The sequence below is a fragment of the Gymnoscopelus braueri genome (genome assembly GCF_963280865.1).
Source record: "Gymnoscopelus braueri genome assembly, chromosome: 3".
Classification (NCBI taxonomy): domain Eukaryota; kingdom Metazoa; phylum Chordata; class Actinopteri; order Myctophiformes; family Myctophidae; genus Gymnoscopelus; species Gymnoscopelus braueri.
Window position 1 is genome coordinate 38,795,758 of NC_137612.1, and position 27,690 is coordinate 38,823,447.

At 42.0% G+C, this 27,690-nt stretch overlaps 1 protein-coding gene across 2 annotated transcripts in view; it reads left to right on the forward strand.

The window, feature by feature from the left end:
* The window catches only part of cacna2d2a (calcium channel, voltage-dependent, alpha 2/delta subunit 2a), a 291,322-nt gene that overhangs the window by 213,283 nt on the left and 50,349 nt on the right, over positions 1-27,690 (forward strand). For both annotated transcript variants that reach the window (XM_080424714.1, XM_080424715.1), the window contains exons 9-11: positions 16,938-16,988; positions 18,618-18,717; positions 24,311-24,472. In XM_080424714.1, coding sequence (XP_080280840.1) covers positions 16,938-16,988; positions 18,618-18,717; positions 24,311-24,472 — 313 coding nt within the window. The remainder of the gene's footprint in view (positions 1-16,937; positions 16,989-18,617; positions 18,718-24,310; positions 24,473-27,690) is intronic.

The following is a 27,690-nucleotide window of genomic DNA, read 5'->3' on the forward strand; positions in this document are numbered from 1 at the left end:
ATTTAACCAAAAATAGGCCTATCACTTACCTTACATTTAAATCCATTTTTTATTGACTTTTCACCTGGTGTTTTCATCAGGATGGGCGACACATATTTGATTTTTATCTCAAAACAAGTATTATTATATCAACTGTTGGTACTATTGGTACTGGACATAAACCGAGACGTCTGCTCTCTCTTTATAAGCCTGTAGTCACAAAGCATTATAATTTGCCCTTGAAGGCACTGACATTTCCTCATGCATAGCCACAGGTATGGCAGTAGTGTCTTCTCAGTGTCACAGTGGAACAGAATAGTGAGTTTACATGATCTGATACTCTTTACCTTTGGTTCTCAAACTTTTTTCATTTAAACTTTAACTACAACCTTAGAGTTACGGACCAGAGACCTGTAAAGGGTCAATTTGTTTCAAAACTATGAATCATTTAGCTGACCCACCAGAACCCCCTCAAGAACTCCTTTGGGTCCTCAGAGCCCCACGTTGAGAACCAGTGGTCCAAAGAAAACATCTGGTTTGTTAAAAAAATGTGCATGGCTTAAATCTGAAGGCTTTCAATCTGTGTGAGTGCCTTTACTTTGTCAGTACTGTATCTTTCAAGGATATTGCAATTATTATTAATTTGTTGTCTTATCATCCAAAGAAAAACCTATCTAGAAAGTATCTAGTCTAACCTCTGAGTAAGAACAATAGTGATGAATTGAGTCTTACTATGACTCACACTTCTCTGCATCAAACAGCCATCCTGTAATATTGCTTAGTGTGTGCTTTGTTGCAATATTTCTGCAGTAATGCACCATACAATTTCTATCATCAAGTAAAATTAAGAACTGAACTTGCTTTAGAATAAGGATTTCAAATATTTATTTTAATCACATGGCAGCTATGTGCATTAGAAGGTTTAGAAGGATCCAGATACAATACCAGTTCTGAAGACCAGCCAAGTATTAGGATTCCTTTGCAGTATTTTGTCTCTGGCTCTCCCCCCCCTTTTTTTTTTGCTCCCGTTTGCCTGTGAGTAAAAATATTGTTTCTGGGATTTGAGATCAAAACATTTGCCTGACTCTTATTTATCTCTGTAAGTGACCCTATAGAAGAATGCATTGTCTTTTTTTTTTAGGACAAAACAAGATGTGGCTAATATTTGTGTAGAACATGCTTAGGGCTGGGCAATAAACCGAAAATATATTGAAAACCGATATTTATAACCCAGTAATCGAGAAGCATTTAAAAATAAATCTAATTTAAACTTATGTCAACGAATCAACACAAAAAATGTATCATTGACTAAATCGATTAGTCTGATTAACCACGTAAACCCTCTAGTCTTAATGAAAGGGAGCTGAGTTGCAACTATAGTTGGTCCGCTTTTTTCTGGCTACACCAAATCTCTTTGTCATGAAAAGCAGACGCATTGTGAGCTTGTAGATCTGCACATTTTGGCTAATGTCCCCCCCAGAATATGGATGCTGGGGTTCAAGTGCTTGACCACTTAACCCTGTATTATCCTTTGTTGTACAATGGTGGCATACAGCAAAAGTAAAGGATCTACAAGCTATTTTAACTATATATATATTTTTTAAGTAATCGTACTCGAAGCAAAAGTTTGAAAAGGATGGTGATATTGATTTGCAGTCATATTGCTCAGCCCTAGTCTAAAGTAGAATGTGTTCCCACCTTGTGACCATGGCTCTCTGTGTGAGCGCTGCCAGGGCAAAGCCAGTGTGAAGCTTTGGACAGAACTAGGCTGGTCGGGCCAGACATCCCCCCACACCCCTGCCTCTCTCACTCTGTCCTCTTTCCCATATTCACTCTACCTGCCAGTGTCACATCGGCTTTGTAAAAGGCCTCTCTGCCTGTTGCCTGGTTACACATTGGAGTGCACTGGACATAATCATGACAGCCATGTTGATTAGAGCTGACCCGCTTTCGCCGTCTATCTCTGTCCAAGTCTCAGGCTGAGTGGCTGTTTCAGGTCAGGCCAATGGCTGTCGGATTAAAAGCCAAACAAACAGGCCAGACGAAATGACCAGATGTTTTGTCGTGTGCGAGCGAAGCCTTGCCTTCGGTTGTATTCAGTATACACGTGAAGAGGCGTTTTAGCTGCGGAGTACGACCGACACGCGTTGCTGGAGTACACACACGCTTACTAAATAAATACACACATACTAGGGGTGTGCCGATATATCGTCCCGCGATATATCGCGATACGTTTTCGTGACGATATGTATCGTTTTGGAGGGGAAAAAAATCGTTAAAAAAATATAAAAATCTTTTTTTTTTTTTTTTTTTTTTTTACAATAATAATAATAAGGCATGCAAACAGCCCCGAGGTGAAAAGGGTGACAACATGTTTTTTTTTTCGGGTCAGGTGTCACACTATTGCCCTATTTGGATTCAAAACGGCTATTGTAGCTGAAAAGCTACAAGTTCGCATATCTGAATAATGCAAAAACAGAATTATTTGTTTGCATTTGCTTTTTTTCTCCCCCATATATTTTTCATAATAAAAAAAGTGCGTATCGTATCGTATCGAAATCGTATCGAAGTTGTGAGCCAAATATCGTATCGTATCGTTTGGTGAAATTAGTGTATCGGCACACCCCTAACACATACTGTACATTCCTGGAAGAAAGATAAGTGGTGGACAAAGTACTCGACCCCAGTACTTGAGTCAAAGCAGATACTCCTGGTGAAATTGCTCAGTCAAATATGTATTGAGTTAAAGTACTGGAGTACTTGCTTTTATAAATACTTCAAAAGTATAAATTACAACGCATATTTTGTTTTGAATATCCATGCATTGCTGTATTCAAATTTTGACATTTTCCCCCAAAAATTCAAAGATAATATATTCCTGAAATTTTCTTAAACATCAATGATAGTGAAAATAGCAAACCTACCTTGTAGATCAGCTATTTTCACAATATTTGAAAACGGGCGTGAGTTCATAATGTACTTTTTCCCTTCCTAGAAATGTAGTGGAGTCAAAAGTTCAATTTGTCTTTGAAATGTAAAGGCAGGTATCCAAAAATGCGAATACTCTGAATAACTCAAATTTACTTCAGTTTGTTTACTTCGTTACTGTCCGCCACTGCATGAAGACAATCTTTCACAACGTTAAAGCAGGCCTGTGTGGAGTCAGAGTGTGCTCCGTTCAGCATGGGGGTTGCCACCGAGTTAAAGGTGTGTGAAAAGCCGGTAGTGGGCTGAGCACCTCAGTGCCTCCCTTAGCATCAGACTAACGAGGTGTTCCCTGACAATTTAATTAAGTCAACACCTGAGGTAAACGTCTCCCCGGTGCAGCACTGTCAGAGGAGACTACACATTCAACCTGGAAAATGTTGTCTGCCCCCCTCATTTCTCCAATGAAATCCCCACCTCTTAAAACCAGGTTTCTGTCTGGGGTTTTTCTTGGTGCAGTCCGTCACACCTGTTACCTAGTCTGTTAAGCCAGACTACTATTCCACAATCTCTGAATCATTGCTATCGGACACCTCTTCATATTTTAACTTTTTATGTTTTTTCGTAAATTAATGGCTTACTTCGTCATACTACAGTATCACACAAATGTAGGTCCGGACCGGCTGGACCAGTGTTGTCCAATGTAAAACTCGAGTCACTTCCTGACTTGCCTACGTATAGAAATACGAGTCAAATAGGACTCTGGCCAGACTAAAAAAAAGACGAACGTAGCGAATCAGTCTGGATTCGAGGCTAGGGCATCCGCTTTATACTCCTTTTCAGCGCTTAGGTTGCACAGACTGTTTTGGTCGGAAGCATTTGAACATTGTGTGAGCCCACAGAGACTACCTGTTACCTATCCTCATGGCACAGCTGCTGCTGTCCTCATTTCAGACCATGATTTCCATCCCGCTTCTTTTCTTTCCTTCTCAACTGCACGCCTCCAGGTTGTCTTTCTTCTTCCCTTTCTTCTTTGTTCCTCTGACGCCCAAGTCATTGCTCTCTTGCAGTCATTGTTTTTGTCCTGCCTTAGTATAATGTCCAATCATCTTCCATTTACACGGCTTCACTCGGCTGCGTCATCACAGCTCTTTCTGCCAGCTCTTCATTGCTGACGTGATCTTGCCAATATAATGTATCCGGAGAATTCTTTGTCTGCATCTATAATGGAATACATCGACTGCTTTGTTGTCTCCCTTGTTCATTTTCCATGTTTTACATTCATATAGCAATACTGGCACCACTAGCATCTTATGCAGTCTGTCAGTCACACGCCAGGATTTAATTCCCTCACTCAACTTTCAGACTGGGAGGACTCTTCCATGGAGACGGAAAGGAACAGGCAATAATAGAGAGAGATGATGGGCTGGATGGATGCTGAGAGGCAGGAGGAGAGTGCGTAGTGTTGACAGGGTTAGACAGAAGGGGAGGTGGGCTGTGTTGTGTGCTGTGGAGCACCATGTCACCATCCTGATCATCCGTGTTAGTCGTTGTCATCTCTGCCGTTTGTTGTCTTCCTGTTGTGGGCCCGAACTCTGTCCCCCCTCTCAAAATGTCCTGTGACCTGTTGCTTAGCAGTGGTGGAAAGTAACTACTGTAAGTACATTTACTCAAGTATTCTACTTAAGCACAGTTTTGAGGTATTTTTACTTTACATTTTCCAATACTTTATGCATCTACTCCAGTACATCTCAGTGGTAAAATGTTACTTTTACTCAACTGCAATGATTTGATTTTGTTACTAGTTAATTTGTAGATTACAAAACTTACATTAACCAATTAAGCCCTATTTTATAGTTTGTCTTGTAAATTTCCGATCTACAAGCTCAGCTTGTAGATCTCCTATTTTCAAAGAAGCTTGACAAATTTGGACACATTTAAGTGCTCAGCTTGTAGATCTGCTATTCTCAAAGAACGTTGACACATTTTTACTTTTGTATTGTAAGTATGTTCCGATGCCAATACTTTTGTACTTTCACACAAGTAAAATTATGAATACGGGTCATTTACTTGTAGTTTACTAGTATTTCTACATTGTGGTATTTCTACTTTTACTCAAGTAAAGCACCGTAGAGTACTTTTTCCACCACTGCCTGTTGCCTGGCAACGGGTGCCCAGCCGTGTTGAGTGGTGGCAGGGGGGGGGGGGGGGGGCATGATGTGTCAGGTCAAGCTTGTGTGATTACAGTCTAACATGCTGTCTGCTCGGCTCACACTCTCTGGAGAGGTCAGAGCGTCTCAAACACTACAAAACAGGCCAGCCTTTCCCAACCTGTGGGTCCCAGCCCAATGGCAGGGGCCACTTTTACTCGTCTGTAAGACCACAAATGCAGCTTTTACTATTGTGAAATAAATGCAAATTCCCCCGTTCCATGCCGTAACTGAAGGTGGCATTCAAGACAATTGCCTTTTCTCAAACTCCCCTGAACTTGAATGCAACGTTTTATGTTGAAAGAATGACCCACTCTGTGTAGAAATCCATGCTGTACGCCACATCTCCAGTACAAGCTTCCAAGCCGGAACACACAGTCGATTGACAAAATGACATAATGATAATGTACATGCTCTGAAAATGCACGCAGCCCACCCATCTGACCACTTCACATGGCAGCCTTTCGGCAGCCGTCTTTACAGATTTTTAAGTGGGCCCTCATCCAGAAAAGGTTGGGAACCTGGGTTATGCAAGATAATTGTGAGCGTGCGTGTGTACGAGCGTCCGTCCGTCCGTCCGTCCGTCCGTCCGTCCGTCCGTCCGTGCGAGTGTGCAGGTGAGAGCAGTTGTATGTGGACTTGGAATGAAATACAAACAATGACAGCAGTAACACAAGTCACCTCTAATCCCTATGGTAAACATGGACTCATACTATTGTGCACACATATACCCGGCAGGCAGCGTAGACATGTATGCACTTACACATGGAGTTCAAACATAGACGCATTAATGTCCTGCACATCCACCCACACCTACTCATATCAGCGTTCTTCCCTCTTTCTCACAACCTCCATAGATAAGTCCCCTCCTATCGCACGGGGCGCTTGGCCATGCATACTGTACGAACGCCCCCACACACACACACCACCCAGAGTGCACTGATGCAATCTGAGGAGCATGCTTCACTCGCTCCGGTGCTATGGAGCACACAGCACACTGTCGAGCAGAAACCTTGTATCTCCATATTTCAACGTTTTAACTTTTTTTGTGAATTAACGACCTAGCTCGTCATACTACAGTGTCACACAAAAGTGGCAAAAAGAGCCGAATATAGACTATTTTGTGCTATTTTTGAAAAATGAATTAAGGTAAGAAAAAGTGGTTAACTGTGTCTGTGGGTTTTATAAACATCTACACACTGGATCCATTAGCTCAACACTGGTTGTTTTTTTGTTCATTTCCTGAAAAGTTACGGTTTTGGACACACAAGGTTTCCACCCGACAGCCATGACGATTTACTAACGGAGAGTGTTGCAGAGAGGGAAACGGAGCCAGAGAACCTCGTGGCCTGTTTGTGGCCTAAACAGACCTTTGAGCTTTTTTCCCCGGGAATGGATGCGTGCCGACTCGGGTTGACCTGGCAGGGGCCTGTCCCTGGCACCCCTCCTGAGGAAATGAGGTTGGCGGGAGGGTGGGGTGGTAGAAGGCGGGCTGTCTCTACAGATGGTCTGCCCTCCCCAACCCCTCTAAACGGCCCCGGGTAAAATTAATGGTCCAGCCAACACACTTAATTGTCTCCAATTGCTCTGACATTAATTATTAACATTTGTCCATTATAATGTCTGTTCACGTTATCAAAGGAAGCCAAGCAGAGGGGGCGCCGGGCGAAGCCAGGCGTGAGGAGGGAGAGGGGGGGGGGGCGAAAAGGGCGAGGGGAGAAATAAAGAGAGACAGGGCATGCAGTCCTGTTAGCCAAGCGTTGCAAAGATCCCATTACCTCCCCAGGTTCAGCGCGGCATGCAGCCAGGCTCCACATCACGTATTGATTTCTCTCCCCCCGAAAAAAAGTCAATCTGCCTTCTCAGTAAACATTATGCCTGCTGCGGGTCAATCGTGGATATCAAGTCTCTCCCCCACCCCCACCCACCCAAAAGGCCATTCCCTCCTCAAATAATGTGGAGCGGCTGAGCTCCAGCCTGATTTATGCCTCGGTGACAAAAGTGTGGCGCGACTACGTTGCCCCCGTTCGGTCACCTCACAACTTACTCGTACTGGGCTGTTAGCTGAGTGCCAAGGAAGGTCGGTAAAGTTATCGGGATGGATTGAAGATAGAACACTTAAAGGGCGATGAAAGCCTCGTCTAGGCTGATTGTGTAGTTCGTTTTCCGGCTCAGGCTAAAAAGCACAGACGAGTAAAAACATTGTCTACGTCTATAACCCATAACAGTACAAATGAAAATGGACTTTACAGTGTAGATTGGGGTTCCAGAGATTAAAAAATGGTAGCATGGGGGTCCATGATCTAATGCATATCAAACTGGGGATCCTTAAAATGAAAAAGGTTGAGAGTCATTGCTATAGAGCCACCTGCCATATCTTTTCAAATGGGGGTCCGCGGGCTAATATTGATCTATTTTGGGGCCCTTGACATGAAATGGTTTGAGAACCACTGATGTAAGCAACACAGCTGCAGCTAATCAAATTAATAAGAGATGTTTTAGATTTACAGTAGTTTGTGCATTGACAATACTCTTGACTACTGTCTATGCTTGCACATCGGCACACCCATGGCTTTGGGCACACCTACATTTAACACACCTGCTATTAATTTAATAAGCTTCAGGTACGTTTCTTTCTAGCCTAATCTGCTGTAGTTTTTCAACCTGAAATGGAAAACAAGCTACAACATCGACGTTGGGTTTCATGCTCCTTTAACCCCCTCACACGATCAAAGTTGGAACTGTAAGTTTAAGTCAAGTAGTGGTAAACTTTGGTTATATGGAGATATGCAGTGTTTTAAGAGTGTGTCAATAAACAACACTCATAAACACAACATCTTTCAAGAACATTTTAAGCATTTATCGGTCAACACATCCAAAGTCGATTATCTTGTGTTCATGAGTATTTCAATATTTTCTTCGATAGGCCTCTCACAGCATACAAATCTAGATCTACTGTAGATGCTGGCTCTCTCAGCCATAACGCCAAAATATGGAAATAGTGAAATCTCGGTACTACTAAACATTCCAATAATCAAGGAAAAGAAGGAATGAATAAAAAGGCAGACAACATCTCTTTCTCCTGCAGGCTCCCTGGGCCCCATCCGCCGATATTTTTTTTAATCTTAATTCAATCTTTATTCGGCATCCACACATCCACAGCAGCACTAAGAGAGCAGCGGCCCATAAAATAATAAGCCCATCAGCACAACACACATGCACACCAACGCAAACGTGCACCAATACACGTGTGTGTGTGTGTGTGTGTGTGTGTGTGTGTGTGTGTGTGTGTGTGTGTGTGTGTGTGTGTGTGTGTGTGTGTGTTTTCTCTTAAATATACAGTTCACAGCATTGGATGGATATCCTTGCTTCTGCATTATGCACACATATACCGTATCAGCGTTCGCATCAGTACATACACACATAGAATACGCCCACGTCTACTATACAGTAGGCATACTGTACCTCAGTGCATGTCGACGCTGCCGGGGTGGAAACCTCATATGTCCAAAAGTGTTACTTTTCAGGATTCAAAAATAGTCAAAAATAGCAGATCTGCAAACTCAAAATGTGTCGCAATGCGACGCGTTTTGAGCTTCTAGATCTGCTATTTTTGATAATTTTGTGCGACGCGTAGTATGATCAAGTACGGCACTAATTTACTAAAAAACATGTACTATGGAGATTAGAGGTTTCTGCCCGACAGTGACAATGTGATATGTAGTTTAGCCAGTGAGCATGGTTCCCTGCACAGTCAAATCCTCACTGTCAATTGAACTGCACTCACTCTCAGGACCCTATATTTTGGGGCAGGGGGATCGGGGGGTGAGAGGTGTGTCCAAAACAACAGGGACGGTTGAATGTGGTTAAATTAACACTATTAACAAGGAGGTTACTGTGAACACACAGAATAGAGCACACTGAAACGTGCATATCGCTGCAGGGCAGAAAGCTTGTATCTCTAAATTTCACCTTATAGTTTTTTTGCCATTAATGTCCTACTTTGTTATACAAGAGTGTCAAACAAAAAAATAAAATAATTTCTGAACATTTCCGTTCCGTTCCGTTCCTTTTTTTTCCAATTTATTCCTCCCCACACACATTTGTGTGTTGTCACTGCTGTTGTATCTTACTGACTCACCTGCCAGCATGGACAGATTATACACCCCTGGAACCCCCCCCCCCCCCCCCCCAAGGACCCCTGGTGTTGAATGGGGTTTGAGAATCACTGAGTTATACCACAGTAAAACCATCCTCAGCCAAGTATATCTGGATTGTATACATTTTGTTGCAGATCATTCCTCCGATTCAAATGTAGCACGTATCACAACAACACTGTGGAATGGGGTCCAGCATGCATAAACGCAATCTCCTGAGAGTGTTGTTGGCCCCCCGGCACAGTTAATGTATTGATTTTAGAGCGCCGCTCCCTCCGTGATAGAAAAACTATTTCATGAATTCCAATGAGACTCTTTCACCAGACTGCTGCAAAGAGCCCCCCAAAAAAAGCTTGTGTCATTTTGTTCATACAATGTATCTCTTTTATAATGATTGGAGGCATATAGGGGAATTTTATTGCTTTAATCTGCTCTCATTTAGTGTCATATTCATACCCCCCCCCTTCCCCATAACTGGATAGAGTACCTACCTGCCCACTTGAACACATAAATCAATGTTTATCATGACAGAGAATGCTGTCTATACCTATTTTTCATGGTCTGGATACAATTGCATTATACGACAATAATAAAAACTGAGTCCCCCACGCCTTTGGGGTATTTTCTTTTGTCACTGCACATTTGCACGTATGTGAAATTAGTCATGTGTCGTTACTCTTACCCATCCTAACTATTAGGAGCATTGGGCACTACTAATACAGCGCCCCAGGGTTTTAAACAAGTTTAAACAGAAAATAGGAGAGGGGTCTAGTATAGTATTGGGGGGGTTCCAAGGTGTCCTCAGCTAAATCTGTTAATCATTTTCACCTCATAAAAAAATAGCAGATTTACAAGCTCACAGGAACAGACCCGTTTTGAAGCCATTATTTCGGCAAATTCAAATCCACTATCTTGGAACTTCCGGTTCCAAAAACCAACCGGAAACGAATGCTGTTGGCTGGAAGGGCAGCGAGGGCTATTGTAATCAATAGCGTGGTGGGGGGGAAAGAGTGACACCTGCTAGGCTATTAATGAGAACTGCAGGCATTTCGGCACTTCCCTATTGGCTTCATTTTAAAAACCGGATGCTTGCCGCATATACGGTACACATAATGTAGACCAGCGGTTCTCAAACTTTTTCATGTCAAGGATCCCAAATTAAAATGTATTTGGCTGCAGACCCACATCTGAAAATATATATTTGGGCATAAGTGGTTAATGGTAAAATGGACACAACTGCAGGAAAAAGGGCAAACGGACAGTGTTGGGAGCGAAGTGCATTACACTAATGCTGGATGATCTATTGTCACGACTCCTGTTCAGAAGGACTCTGCCCTGGAGTATGTAGAGGGTAAATATCATAATAATGATGATAGCATGGAGCAGACACTGTCTGTGTTCAACACTGGCTGTTTTTTTTTTACTTATACTCATGTGAGAAGTAAAAGGCCTGCATTCAAACTGAGTAAAACTACAAATAAAATGTACTTACAGTACCAAAGTAAAAGTACTAAAAAATAATAATAATAATAATAATACAACTTATTGCAGATACACAAGCTCACAACACGTCACAAGCTTGTAAATTGGCTATTTTGGAATAATGAAAGTATAAAATGTAGGTTTTTGTACTACAGGAATAATCAAAATCTCCCCCCCCCCCCCCACCTCAGGAAGGAGATCTCTCTACAAGTTTTATATTGTAATCAGGAAAACAACTCAGTGTTTTTAATGGCACCTGTCTTTTCAAACCGGTGATCATGCTGAAAGCTGAATAAACATAAGCATTTACACAAGGTACTGGTTAATACAAAGTCAAGGATCTAGGACTTGATTTCCATTCTCGCCCTCAACATGAAACATGACAAATACACTCAATAAATGAACCCATTTTGATAACAATAGACAACACAAATGTCCACCACTGGTATCGTGTACCAGGCTGATGGCATGGCGGTGCGGGGGGGAGGGAAGGAGAGGTGGAGCGATGGGTGGGCGACCGACCGGGGCTCAGTTCAGCTCCAGCCCAGACCCATCTGCTCGTCACCTGGCCTTGGCACGCAGGAGACTGGGTAATGACAGGGAAAAAATGGCATCAACGGGCAGACAGACGCTGAGAGGTAATTACTGACTGGAATCCATGCAGAAACAACACATCTGGATTCTCTGGATCCATGAGTCAAAACAACGGAGGATGATATGGCGATACCACAAGCCTCCATCCATGAGCTTTTTTTTCTGTCAGAACTGTGGAAGCATATACATCAGCCTTGGAGATTGAAATCGTTCCTCTCTATCCCCCACACCCCGGGTTCCTAGAGCTCTTTATACCAAGGGGCAGGGAGAAATACAATTCTGCTTTTAGCAATAGAGTGAGTGAGAGAAAGAGAGAGACAATCTGTGTGAAGATCATCCATGACAGCACTATACTGTACTGTAGTTTCAGTGGTGACTGACTGACTGACTGACTGACTGACTGACTGACTGACTGACTGACTGACTGATTTCACTCAGTTTTTTCTCCAGTCCATCACTGTGCACACATCCCTCTTAAAGCCACTTAAGACATATTTTATACTTCAGCAAAATAGCCTTTGAAAATAGCTGCTGCCATGCATTGGGAGCTTTTAGATTGTCTGTTTTCGAAACATTCTGAAACATGGTGAAAATGTGATGAAAAAAAAAGAAAATATAGAACATTTGTGAAAATGTCATTCTGCCTCTGTCACATAGTGCCATGTGCCATGATTATTTAGAAAAACCTTGAAAATGTGTGATGTTTGAAAAATCTTATTTGAGGTTAAGACCCCATTGCTGCCAATCAATTCTGCCTCGTTTGCAGTTGGAGATAAAACGGTCGGTCGCTCGACGTTAATATCTTCCCCGCATGATACAAAGAGGTTCTAGCCGAGGCGTCTTGCTTTGCGTTCCACACAAGTTTGCAAATGAAGATGACCCCATAATGGCTCGGTAATGGCAGTCTGCATTGCCGTGTGATTAACATTTACTCTCAACTTGGGAGTCCTATTAAAGTACCTATTCTGCACTGTGAGGAATAGACTGTCCAAGTTAATGAAAACCTCCAGCTAGACTCCAGGCGTTGACCAAATGGTCAGACTGGGTCCCTGCCGTCCAACGGGGCCCCCGAGGGACCCTAGACGGAGGGTGCCACAACTTTGACTGAGTTCTCGTCCTGCATCAATGCCTACTTTCACAAACCCATTAAATTTCAGAAAAGTCATGCCAATATGCTACACTGCTACCAGACCTGATTTCATATGCCACACAGTTATGGAGAGCGGTGGAAGTTCTACCTTTGATGTAGCATTCTTTATTATTGGAAATAATTGGATTCTGCCTCCCACCCACCCTGCCCTCTCAAACATACACTTTGCCCGCGCGCTCACTGCGGACATGCACAGTTAATCGACCTTTTGCAAAGCGGCGTTGGGTAGTGTGGCTGGGTTCTCTCTCTCTCCGGGGTTTTCAGGCGGCTTTTAGATGAGTAGGACCCAAATTCAGATTCAGCGCAGACGGTTCCAAGCTCTGATGAAGTTGAAATAGCTATTTCCTAAACTGGATTTTGTAGTGTCTGTTGTTTCCTTAGTCTGTTTTGAACGTGCTCTGTTCCCTTAATTGTTCCTTATCTGTCTTTGACATGCTCTATTCCAGTGATTCTCAACCCATGTGGGCCGTGATGGTATTGCAGTTTATCGATTTAGTTGTGATAAATAGGAACTTAAAGTATATTGGTCCAAGCTGAAACAAAGAAATTACTGACATATTTAATAATTTTACACTTTTTTATACTACAAAAATGTTTTTAAATAGCCGAAATAGCTGATCTACAAGCACTACAAAGTGATGTGTTGTAAGCCTGGAGATCTGCTATTTCTGATTTTTTTGTTACGATTTTTGAAAATGTATGAAAATTTTTCAACATAGAAACGATAATGCAAAATAATTGCAATTATCTCAAATAATTGTGATTTAGTTGGTATGCTTCTACTGGTTCTACCAAGTGAAGACCCGCCCTTGCCCAATAGCAGTCGTTTCCGGTTTCTTTTTGGGACTGGAAGTTCCAAGATGGCGGATGTGAATTCACAGAAAAAGTGGCTTCAAAACAGGGCTATAGAAACCAATGGGTCATGTGACGGTTCCCTTCGTCCATATTTTTTACAGTCTATGGCCTTGACACACAGCTAAGGCAGTGTGTCGCGGGACAGCCCAGCGCCACATAGGGGTCAGGGGTCACGCTGCAGGTTGGAGTGGCGCCTGCCAAACAGAGGAAGCACAGAGAGACATTAGGGACCCTCCCTCTACCTCCATATCGCTTTGGCTGAGCTTAAGAAAAAGCTCTGGCCTGGAGGCAGCTGGCTTCTCTCCACGCTCAGCGGAACCCGCTGATAATGAGAGACCCCCGATGATTGCTCTGCCGCCTGCCTTAAGACCGCTCAATCTGCAAAGTAACTACTAGCCAACACTGTCGAATAATTGCAGTGGAGTAATCAGTCCAATTTTTGCTTCTGAGATGTAGGCCTATTGGAGTAGAACCAAAAAAAAATACTCTGTTACACGTATTATAAAAAAATGTACTTGAGTAAAAGCACAAATCCACAAAGCCATCGAGATATACATACGGAATGAAAGTATAATTACGATAATTTGTCAAACCTTTTTGAAAATAGCAGATCTACAAGCTCACAAGGCGCCTTGTGAGTTCATGGATTGGCTATCTTCAAACAGCCAAAGTATAACACAGGGCTTAAAGGAGTAGTTTACTCAAAACATTACTTAATTTCTATCAATTAATCACCCCATGAAGCCTTGAATTCATGGATTTTTTAAGTTTTTGTCACATTCCTGATTCAATCATTTGATGACCGGGTGTATTTCCGGTAGGAGACAAAAAGAGTCAACTTTGAGTCTCCTACTGGATACATTAGCATCTTTCCACCGGTTATCAAATTAATGGCTCAGGAATGTGACCAAAAAAAAACATGAATTCAAGGCTTCATGGGGTGTGCAATTGATAGAAAATAAGTAATGTTTTGGGTGAACTACTCCTTTAAGTGGTGAATATTGTTTTATAATAATAATTTAATTATGCAAAGTAACTTGTCACTAAAGCTGTCCAATAATTGTGCTAAAAGTAAAATATTTGCCTGAGGTATGGTGGAGTAGAAGTCTTCAAGTAAAGTAAAAGTCCCTCAAAATGTACTTAACTACAGTTGAGTAAATGTACTTAGTTACTTTCCACCAACTGCTAACCGCTCGCCCGTTCCGCTCCTAAGAATGTCAAACTAGTATTCACATTAAGGACACCCCTCCCTCCCCCTGCCCCCATTGCACTATAGAGAGGCCTGTAATCCCCATCAATCTCCTCTCTCTCTCTTTGAATTGGGCGTAAATGTGAATTTAATTGCTGCTGGGAAGGACTGAGGGGGATTTTTTCCATTTTGCCCCTATACAGTATGTCATCCTCTATCAACCCTGGGCAGACTGCGTGGCAGTGCCTCTCATAGGGAACAAGTAGTCCAGCCTCCCCCTCGCTTCATTGTCTGCCACCTCTGCCTGGCGGGCCCACACAGCCATGGCAGCCTGAGCCCACACACGCACGCACACACACACACACGTGCACACAGGTAGTTGATATCACTACAATTTGGCAATTTTACCATTGCAATTTTTGGACATTTATAACCACATAAGCCTCATTTATGGTTGCCTTCTCTCTGCGTTTTCTCTACAAAAGGCATGCATCAAGCAGACGGAGAGACGAGAAGAAGGCGTGGTCGGACGGGGGGAGGGGGGGTGCGGTCGTCCGTCGCATTAAGCCAGAGTTATGCTTAGTTGTGTTCCGGCGTTACGCACCGACAATAGCCGATCTACAAGCTCTAATGCGTCGCGCTGTCAGCTTGTAGATGTAACCATTGAAATCAACAATTTGTCCTGTGACGACCATGCCATTGTCCTTACAATGTCAATATTTCTCAAACTCAACCATGTTTGTGGGGACATTTTGGCCCTCAAGCATAGTAATCCACATACGTTACTTGGGCTTGTGTTGTTTTTTTCTTGACCACAACGTAAAATGTTATCTAGAAAGCATGTTATTTAGACAGATGCTAGGTTCACTGTTTACTTGGTATCCTATAGTTCAATACAGATTAGTATTTTGTTTTAGTATATTGTTTAGACTGATGCTACTGTAGGTTCTGTGTTCCTAGTGTACTGATGCACTACACATGTGTTTACCTTGCTTATCGTAAGTCGCTCTGGTTGAGAGTGTCTGTAAATTGTAAAGTGTACGCACACACACACACTACTCAACAGTAGCGTTAATGATCTTAAGCATCTCGTTTTCCCTGCCTGACATTACATTCCTGGTCAGAGTACAATGCTTTTGATGCAGTCCGTCCCACTGATGACTCATTAGAGAGGAGGAGCATCAGCTCTGGCTCTGCACAAGCACACAGGTCAGCTCCGCTCAGCGCTGCTATAGCTGACATGTTTACATATAGCACAGGCTGACTAAATATAGCGTCGCTGACGGGCAGAAACCTTGTGTCTCCATATTTCAGCTTTTATTTTCGTTGCTGTCGGGCAGAAACCTCTCCATATTTTAACTTTTTGTGTTTTTTCGTACCCCTATATCAGGGGTCTTCAATGTTTGTCAGGCCAAGAGCCCCTTAGCCAAGAGACACATAAACATACAGTATAAAATTGTGTTCCAGATTAAACTTTTTCATAGATTTCATAGATGGGCTTGTTTGACAGCACTATCCTCAGTGTTGCATACGTTTTCTTTGCTTGTTTATTTACACATTATCTTTTCATTAATATGTTGGATTCATGCTAAAGTGTATTTTCAGACATTTAACCACTTAAACACTCCACACTTAGTAAACTTGACCTTTGGCACTGTACTTGGTCTGCTCTTTTTTCCCCTCCACATAAAACCTCTTTGCAGAAAATAGACACTCTACAAGCTCGCTTGTGAGCTTATAGATCAGCTATTTTCACTATTTTAGAAAGATAAAGTGAAAGTGGGTTTTGTAAATATTGAACCAGTGACAAGTACTAACAAGACCTTGTGACTAAATACTAATAGCATGGGATCCATTGGAACACGGGTCCTTTTTTTCCACCATTTCCTGATTTTGAAGTAACTAGTGTACAAGGTTTCCAGCCGACTGCGACTGTATCATACACGAGACTCCTTGAATCGAGCACAGCTCAGCTCATTAAGCCATCACTGGGGGTTTAAGCCCATCGGCAGGCCATGACGACAGGAACATCCTATTATATTGGACATTTTGGTCAGACATTATTTATTTAGATGAGCAGGTCCAGCAAGGCAATTAGTTTGGCTTGGTTCTTTATTTACAGATAAGAAGGGGTATTGTATTGTTGTTCGGCAGAGAGGAGGAGGAGGAGGAGGAGGTCTGTCCCCAGCCCGTCTGAATTACACAGCACAACTTAACAAACTCTTCTAAGCTCATAAGCCATTTCAGAATTCTGTAGCTTTGGTGGGCTCATGCAGCCTTGGTTAGCACCATATTATCATGGCTCGGCTTATTGTAAACTTTTTGGATTCATTCTCCTCGACAAAGATGATGATCGGGAACAAACGATGAACTCTTTTGTCTTTTCTTTTGAACAGGTACATCCAAGGAGCTTCATCCCCGAAGGACATGGTCATCATTGTGGATGTGTGAGTACCCCCCCCCCCACTCTTTTTTTATTTGATAGATTTAATTGCTTGCAACCAACATAGATAGAAGGTTAAAAAGACAATCGAGGTTTAAAAGTCATAGACTTATTTCCACTGTGGTCCCCTTACACAAGAGACGACACACATTGACACTCCTTTCCCCCTTGCCCCCCCCCCCCTCTTCTTCTTCCCTTTTTTTTCTATGGAAATAACGATACAATGGGAACTATGCACGGAAATGAATTTCACCCACTTTTTTACTTCTGTAAACCTGTGATGTAACAATAAAGCTGATTCTGATTCTGATACATAAATATCACTGAATACAAACATCTCCAAATGACATGGTCATCATCATGGATGTGTGAGTATCTCTCACTCTCTCTCTCTCTCTCTCTCTCTCTCTCTCTCTCTCTCTCTCTCTCTCTCCCCCCTTTCTCTCTCCCCCCTCCCTCCTCATCTCTCTCTCTCTCTCTCTCTCTCACTCTCTCTCCTTCTCTCTCTCTCTCTCTCTCTCTCTACCCTTCTCTCTCCCTCCCTCTGTGCTCATCTCTGTCCCTGTCCTCCGCTCAGTCTCCTCTGGTTAGAATGGTTCCTTTCCTTCCCATCAAAGGGCACCAGTGCCACCTGTTGGTTTGAGAGAAATCTGATCAGAAGGCAAATCTCTCAGCCCCACAACCTTCCATTTGCGTTAATCTCTCCCAGTCAGTCAGCCAGCTGCTATTGTCTACAACATCAATACACACATCCCTCTGTGTGAATACCTAGATTGACTGCAACTGGGTCAACAGATTAAAGGGTTGTCGTGTGTTTTGGGCACGTATGCCACCTCGCCCAACCTGTTACAAAGCAGCTTTAGCTGCCTCATTAAACCACGTTCAACTTGACATCCCTATTTTATAGGCGAAATGTTCCAAAAATAGCTAAAATAGATTTAGCTATTTGTTATGTGACGAAGTGTACAGCAGGGCGAAAAGGGGCATGGAACCCTTGGCTGATTTTAAAGTTTCAGGCAAGACAACTCACGAATGGATTAAAATATTTGAAGGAACTAGATAATGCTGCTACATAATCTACAAAAGCTACTATCCAAGCTGAGCTGGCTTCAACTGCAGCTACAAAGCTAGAGTTGTTTAACCATTTGGGTGGGCCGCATTTGATCAATCAATCAATTTCCGGCTTGGATCAATGGAACTAACGAAGTATTCTTTAAGTTAAGTTTTCAATATTTCATGTTATGTTATCAATAACGTCTTGAATTATTTGGGGCCCCACTTGCAATTGCCAGAAATCAGAATCGGAATCATCTTTATTGTCACAGTACAGTTTTACAGGTGTGAAGAAGTGGGTGATTTCTTTTTTGTGCAACTCCATTTTGTCATTTTCAGGAAAAAGAGAGGGGCCCGGGAGCGCAAGGAGAAAAGAAAAAAAACAGAGAAACATGTCGAGGACAGGCAAAAAGCAAAGATATCTAAATATATACACATAGCATGGTACAGTGTGTACATGAGGTTAGACACCCATGTGGTAGAACTTTGGTACTGTAGGTCCACATACAGTAGCAGCACACAGCCGTTGCTCAGTGGATGGTGTTGATGATGATGATGGTGATGATGATGTGTCCTGCAGGAGTGGGAGTGTCAGTGGGCTCACCTTGAAGCTGATGAAGACCTCAGTGATGGAGATGTTAGACACGCTGTCAGACGATGACTACGTCAACGTGGCCAGGGTGAGTGGGTCGGTATGGCCGTCACTATTGGCCACATTCACACAGCGGTTTTGATCTTTTGTAATACTTGTAACTTAAGAGTATGTGTGAATCGCTTAATATAAGAACTGTGTGATGCAGGGAAAAGTACTAATTTATCCAACTAGGTCGAAAATTACATGCCTGAAAACAAAGCACGGACTGTATCAAATAAAGCTGACCACTTAACTAAGTGGTCTGTGAGGACCGTTCACAAAAACGTTAATAAACAGCTTAAATTTGGAAAAAATTGGCTTCGTCACAGTTCATATGCCAATGGTCAATGGCCTTGTGCAAGTTCAGATCAATTGGTCAACCCACTGAGGAGATAAATGCGGATCAGACAGAATGACAGACAGAGGTTTCTTAAATTAGTAGGACTAGACCATACCCGTGGGGGGATATGTGCACATGATTTGGCAACCCGGCGAACACAAAAATGCTAATAAACGGCTGACATTTGGGGAAAGTCAAAAACGAGCTTCGCTGTTCCGTGCACATGGTAATGGTGAATGGCTGTGTGCAAATTCAGATCAATTGCTCCAGCCACTGAGGAGAACCGGGCAGAAGACATTTTGGGCTCACCACCACAGAGCTTTGTTGAGTTATAGGAGGATATATATATATATATAGCCTGGAATCCAGACTGATTCTGTGGATTTGTTTTTCTCACTTAAGCGAAGTGAGAAGGAAAATCCACCAAACAAAAGCGAATCAGTCTGGATTCCAGGCTACGTATATATATATATATATATATATATATATATATATATATATATATATATATATATATATATATATATATGCACATATTAGGATTATCATTAAACATCCTAATGTTTTGCCAATTATTCGGGGGCCCACTTGCCCCGGCCCACATGTTTGGAATCACTGTCACAAACGATACAGAGCCACCCCCCTGCCTGGACAGAATGCCTGGACTCCTTTTTTATTTTTGGAACGTAGTGCTTATACTATATTTTCAAAACGTCAATGCGATTTTTGAATGTGAAAATGTCTTTATAACCTAGGGAGGTGTGGTGTTTTGACATCAGATTTCAGAACTCCATTGTCCACCGTGTCGTTGCCTCAGCCTGTTTCCCTGTTTCTGTGTGTGTGTGTGTGTGTGTGTGTGTGTGTGTGTGTGTGTGTGTGTGTGTGTGTGTGTGTGTGTGTGTGTGTGTGTGTGTGTGTGTGTGTGTGTGTGTGTGTGTGTGTGTGTGTGTGTGTGTGTGTGTGTGCCCGCTGTTGATTACCAAGCTTTCTATTAGGAGTAATGATTAGGAGAATGTCGCATTATTCCGCTGTGTATAGGATCGAGAAATACACACACACACCCACACACACCGACACACACAGACCAGAGTTGCGTGGTAACCCTGTGTGGAGACTTCCTTCAGTAATCCCCCCATAATCCATTGCGCTTAGTCAGTGTGTGCCTTTAAATCCCGGCTAGAGCAAGAAATGAGCGTGCTAATCTAACGCAACTGATTTTCACCCCTACAGTATATAGAAAGTAAGTGCAGAAACCTTGTATCTCCATGTTTCAAATTTGTATGTCCTGCTTCATCATACAAGAGTGTTGTACAAAATGTGTGAAAATAGCTGATCTACAAGCTCCTGTGAGCTTGTAGATTTCCAGTATTTTAAACGTTTAAAAAATAATGATAAAAATGGAACGGTTTTGGACATACAAGGTTTCCACCCGACAGCAATTATATAGAAATAAGGGATTACAGTAAGAGGGAAATAAGGACAGAAAACATTCCTATATGCATAAACATGTGCAAAATGTGTACTCTATGTGAACTGCTGTACTATTTTTTGCGTGCATGTGTAACATTAGCCTCTTAAACCCTATATACTTCGTTGACCGGGGTCCCCCAGGAGTCAATACTAGGCCCTTACTTTTCCAACAACAAATCTCTCTGCTGAAAATAGCCAATCTACAAGCTCACAATGTGTCACATTCCGCAGGTTTGTGAGCTTGTAGATCGGCTATTTTTTGCTGAATATTCACCCCAGAATAGGGATGCTAGGATTCAAGTCGTTTGCTTGAAGGCCTTGAAGTTCTGCTTCTTGCTAAAAAGGGAAGTGGGGCCTTTGCGTAGGAATCAGATCACCTGGCTCGCGGGCGCAACTATTTTTCTAACAGCAAATAATAAAGTGTTCAAATTGAGGCGATTTACAAAACATAACTCAGTTTTGTTTCAAGTGACGGAGCACCTTCTATATTTTCCGGAGTGCGCACAAATTAAGCCCTGGTTATAATTTATACTTACTGTAGTTGCATGCCAGTGATACACAGGCGGCAAGCATTCACTCTTGGAATCGAAGCCAATACGGAAGTCCTGAAAAAACTGATTCCCCTGCTCCGGCTGCAAAATAATTTATATTCCATTGTAGTCAATGGTGACTTGACACAACTTTCCACTTGGTTATATTACCTTAGTAAACCTTTCATAAAGACTTTATGTTTTCAATCGCTAGTTTCAAGTCTTCTTTCCCACAGCATAGGGGTCCCATTAGTTTGAAAATGTGTGATAAAGCAGGGTATGTCTTTGGGGCTTGTGATTGGGTTCTACTGGTGAAGACCTAGCCTGGTAAACCCTCCCTCCAGAAATCTCATTTGTATTTTATTTCAGGAGTGAGTCTGGCATGAGGGCCTGTTTGGCTTTTTGGCTGTGGGCTGGAGCTGGGCGGGAGTAATGTAGCTTTGATGTCCAAGTGGCCCTTTGATGTCCAATTAAGCCACTTTAGGCTGCAGTGATTATCACCAGGAGTAATTGGTTTGTCTTTGATGTTAATGAGCAGCTTGTATGACAGGTGTATTGATTAATGATGTGTGAACCACTAGGGTTCCACCTGATTGGCCTACCTCCGCTGTCAATCACAAAACAATGAGCGAGGACGCTGATTGGAGAGTCCATTTGGTGGACGAGCAAGAAACGCCCAGATAAGCCTTCAGGCCAGACTCACTCCTGAAATCAAATGGAAATGAGAATTCCGGAGGGAGGGGCTTTACCAGGCTAGTGAAGACCCGCCCTCGCTCCCCTTCCACCCAATAGCATGCAACTCAGTATAAATCAGGCTTTAGACGATGTATGGGAAAATGAATGAAATATAGTGTTCTGAGATTGACTACTAACATTGCACTGCCTGGCTAATTGGTACATGTACTGTATACTGTATATATTTAATTAACAGGTGTAACAGATTAACTGATCCTATTTGACCCTGGCCACCTTTGTGTTAACCTGACACTCCTAGGATTAGCCTCTTATATTCCTTTAAAACTGAACACGAATGCTTACAATTAGTTATCACCAATAATTGTTCAACTATTCAACTTTTACGCCATGTTAAAGGTGCTACAGTATAGACAGCATTCAGCCTCTAGATGTCACAATACACTCCACATCACACTTCTTTGACATAAGGCTCCTTATTTCCCTGAGTCACGTCTCCAAGGCAGCCCTCATGCAGTTACTGTAGCATCATTGTAAAGCCTCAGAGCACCTCTAAAGGGAAAAAAGTGCCTTCCCCAACTAAAACGGAAGCAAGATGGATAATGACGGCCCTCAGCTTACAGATATAAACAAAACAATCATTTTAGACCCAACAAAATGAAATATTTGGTAGAGGTATTATTTTCTTTGTATTATTTGTCTTCATAAAAAATGTCATCAATACCACCCTTTAGGTTAACACTGAGAGTGTAAAAATGGAACCTTATGAACAGTGTTTCCAAGTCCGCTTATTATAAGCGATTATTATTGGCTTGTTTCACTTGTAAATATTGGTAGTTGCAGGATTTTTTTTACCTTGTTTCTAAAGTGTAGTTGCTTATTTGGGCTTGCTTCCTATTGTTGTTTAAACCAGTGGTTCTCAAAAAATGTCACATCAGGGACCTCCAAATGAATATTCTATTTGTCTGCGGACCCCCATCTGAAAATGTATTGTGCCAGGGACCCCCCATACAAGATTTGTGTTGTTAAAATTTTCCAAAAATATTCCACATTTTCCACAAAATTGTAGAGCTTGAGCTTGTAGATTGTCTATTTTCAAAACAAATCTTGTAGATCAGCTATTTTCTAATATATAGGTTTAAAGTGCACATGTGGCCTTGTCGCTTCTTTTGGGCTTGTTTTCATACACCTGGTTGCTTATTTCTGTCACAAAATCTGGCAACACTGCTTATGAATATATTTGTACAGTTAAATTAACCCTGGGGATGTAGACCCAAGCTTCCTTTTGTGTATATGACAACACTTGGAGGCTGCGTTTGACATTAGGTTATTCTGCCAAACATCCATATTGATCTGACTTTGAATAGTTCAGCCCGCACGAATGTGCTCTCCTACCAATTTGAATATAAAGCAACACAAACCCCCCATGAGAAATGTCAGCTTTTCACACACACACGCACACGCACACACGCACAAACACAAACGTTTTACATCATTCCGTCCTGAAAATGTCAACTGATTTTGAAGTTGACCTTCAAGAAGAAACGGTGTTTGAACATGGCTTCTAATCATCCATTCCCAACGCCAACGCATACTGGAGGCAACGCACACACACACACACACACACACACACACACACACACACACACACACACACACACACACACACACACACACACACACACACACACACACACACAGACACACACGTTTAGACTAATGCTGTGTATGAGATGAGACAGATGATATTACCTTGGCCGGGGTTTCTGTTCAATGGTTTCCATTGGCATTTTCAGGTTGCACCTGTTCTTTGTGGGGAAGGTTGTAATTAGCTGTGTTTACTGCCAGCCGTGGAGGCACGGGGCAGCCACATCTGCACACGTCCAAGAGACCGTCCTGCTTCAATGCACCGCACATACATACATTACATACAGTGACTGAGAGAGGGGGGAGAGGGAGGGTGAGGCAGACAGAGTGAGGGAGAGGGAGAGACATAGGGAGAGAGGGAGAATCTTGTACCCCCCAAATTCGCCACAAACACGGGGATGAATGCATTCTACTATTCTGCCACCAAAACGTGGAAGGCCTTACCACCAGCCATCAAACTTTGCGACTCCCTATCTCATTCAAAACCACCCTAAAAGAGCACCTGTATGCAAATTGCAACAGGACCTACAGTAGATAAGTATTCTAACTTGCCACCAGAGAGTACCGTCAGCAAGTTGAGGGTGTCTGTAAATACACCTTTTATTCCTCCTGGTATTGATGATGATTTGTATTGTATGTCTTGATTATGAATTGAATACATAGGACCACAATGGAAACAAGCCATCAAGGCACTTTTAGCATATTGCGTAATTGTACTTGCTGTACTGTTTGCACTTTGTCAATGAAGTATTCAATCAATCAATCAAGAAGAGAGGGAGGGAGAAAAAGGGGGAGGAGTCAGAACACAGAAAATCATATCTGTATATAAAAAGAAGGGAGAACGTTTAAACTCATACAACTCAATTAACACTAAACCCATATTTTGAGGCATGTCAAACTTCAGTCTGACTCATGTTTCCGTTTGTTTTTGTTTCTGTTCGTCTTTGTTCCCAATCCAGTTCAATGAGAAGGCCGACGCCGTGGTCCCCTGTTTCAAGACGTTGGTTCAAGCCAACATTCGTAACAAGAAGATCTTCAAGGAGGCTGTGTTACACATGCAAGCCAAAGGGACCACAGACTATAAGACTGGCTTCACGTTTGCCTTTGAGCAGCTTCTCAATGTAAGAACCAGCTTCTCCTTTCACCACTTAACTCTTGAACCGAAGGTCGTACACAAACACAGTTTGGTTTTGGTTCCTCAGCCTTGTAGCAGCAATAATGAACAATAACAAAGAAATAGTAAGAAAACATTAACAGTTATGTACATGTACAAGTAAGCGGTTTGTCCCTGCATTAAACATTTTATTTGTACCGATATATCGGCCACATAATTGGTGTCGGAAGATATTTGCTGGTATCTGTAAATATCAGCCAATAAAGTTGACATTCACCCATGGCAGTAGTGATATTTATTTGTTAGGACAATCTATATTGCGCTGGCTATTATGGTGTGTTGGATATCTACAATCTGCCAATTAAGCTGCAGATTCTAAACAGTTATTTCGTACAATATTTATTATACAAAAGGGGGAAATAATAACAACCAAAACCAGTGATGGAAAAAGTACTCACATGTTTTACTTAAGTAAAAGTATCAATAATACCATCATGTAGAGTTTCAAGTAAAAGTCCAGTATTCAAAATTTACTTAGTTTAATTTAGTAAAAGTATCAGTAACAGTATTGGCATCAAAATATACTTAAAGTACCAAAAGTAAAAGTACTCATTATGCAGAATGTCCCATTTCACAAGAGCTATTTTCAAAAAGCTGATGTAGATTTAAAGTGCTCATAGCCAGGTCGCTTTTTTTGGCCTTGTTTTCATAGACCTGGTTGCTTGTTTCTCTCGCAATATCTGGCAACACTGACTGTCACAAGTTAACAAGTTAGCACAGGTGTAAAAGAGTGGGTGATAAAGATCGTACAAGGTCCCAACATTTGCTGTTTCAAGAGAAGGGTAAAGAATAGAGAAAGGAAACAACATACACAAGTCATGTCAAATACTGAATCACTAATATTATAATATGAGCATTGTCAAACTCAGTGGTTCTCAAAGTGGGGTCCAGGGACCCCGGGGGGTCCTTGAGGGGGTTCCAGGGGGTCCCCAGCAAAATTAGTTAATCGCAGGATCTACAAGCTAATGTAGCAGAGCTTGTAAATCTGCTATTTTTGAAAAATGTGAAAAGAATTGTGAAAAATGTTTGAATCATTTTGACCATTTTAACACACATCTTCTCTTATGGGTTTCCCTGGCGCAGAACCTTTTTAAATGGGGGTCTGCGGCCAGATACATATCAATTTGGGGGTCTTGTTGGAGAGCCAGTGGTCCAACGCAATTAAAATAGAAATTAAAGTAGGCAGAAATGCCTTCTTGCACATTTAGAGAAACACATTTGGGAATCCCTGCTGGTAGTAAGAAAAGTTTCTTCTACAAAATTGAGTGCATCTGCATTCTTTATGAACAACATTGTGCTTCAGTTCAGGTATACCTGGCACAATGGTATGCAAATTAGCAGGGGGAAAAATTAATGAAACAGGGCTGGCACACTATCAGCAGAAAAAAATAAGTATTCACAGGAAAATGCAGGGAATTAACAAATCTGTCAAAGATACAAGCATACCTAATTACTTTGCAACGGTCCGTTTTGTACACTTTTTCGGAGTTTAAGTAGCACTCAGGATTTTGTGCGGTGTAGGTTGAATTAACAATGATGAAGTGGTGCTGACATGGAATGAACTGGCTTCACTTTAGAGGCTTCCAGAATGGCGGAGGCGTTGGCTGCATGCCTGTTTAGAAGTGATGTTTGCTGTGTAGAGTGTGTTAGTGGTGGACGAAGTAATATTACTTAAGTAAAAGTATCAATACCACCATGTAGAAATACTCTGTTACAAGTAGAAGGCCTGTATTGAAAATTTAGTAAAAAAAAGTAAAAAAAAAGCACAACAGTATCGGAATCGAGTTGGACTTACGGAAACCAAAGTGAAAGTACAATGTTTTTCCCCCCAATTTCTTTTCAAAACTAAAGGCAGAAAAGCCCCCAAAAAAACATTAAAGAAATAAGAAAAAATCAAGAAAATAGCCGATCAACAAGCTCAGTATAAAATAGGGCTTGAGTCGTTAATGAACAGTATGTTTTATTATAATAATAATATAAATCTAAACTACAAAAAACAAAATAACTAGCAGCTAATAGTTGTCCAGTAATTGTAGTGGAGTGAAAAGCACAATATTTGCCTCTGAGATGTAGTGGAGTAGAAGTATAAACATACAATTTAGGCATTTAGCAAACGCTCTCAACCCGAGCGAATTACAATAAGCAAGGTAAACACATACATTACTCAGACAGTGTACTAGTAAAGTAGTGCGTCAGTAAACTAGGATCACAGGTAGAAAAGAAATCGTGAAAGAAAACTGTTAGGATTTAGAATACATTGTAGAATCCCCAGAAGCAAAGATTTGAGTTAAAAATGTTCGCTTTAAAAAATATGCATTGAGCTTGTATATCTGCTATTTTTGAATAGCCAAAGAAATTATAAAATGACACAAGATGAGTTCTCGGATTGAATGGGTTAAGTACAGTACTTGAGTAAATGTACCTAGTTACTTCCCGTCAGTGGGGGGGGTCGTGCCCATGTGGCTGCCGACACACAGGTGCACCCGTCTGCCGCTGTGTATTTTAGGAGGCTGCCACCCTAATGGGCGTTGATGGGATGATTGATGAGCGCAGCCCAGAGGAGATGGGGCCACAGACACTTTGTATTCCTCTGGTGGGCTCCCAGAGGCATGGAGCCAGGAGCCTGCAGCCCCCCACCCATCACCACATACCCCCACCCACCCACCCATCACCACATACCCCCACCCACCCACCCACCACAATGAGAAATAAAGTAGAGCCCGACCGATGCCAGATTCTTTGGTCCGATACTGATCCAGATTTTGGAAAGTACTACACCAGTGATTCTCAACTTTTTTTTTTTTTCATTTCAAGGACCCCCAGTTTGATATTGTTGCCGTCAGGCAGAAACCTCTTATATTCAAACTTTTTGTGTTTTTCTTTTAATTTAATGCCCAACTTGATCACACTACAGCGTTACACAAAAGTATCTAAAGTAGCAGATCTGCAAGCTCGAAACGTGCCGCGAAGCCACGTTTCCCTTGGAGCCGTGGTGGTTCCCGGACACGACTTTGAGAACCAGAGTGCAAGACCACCGATTGCCAATGTTGTGACCGATTTTTTTGTTTTTAAGAGCAAAATCTTTATATCCATGACAAAAACTTGATTTGATTTATGTTTCTATTTGAGAACATTTGAAGCAAACTAATATATAGGAAAATTATA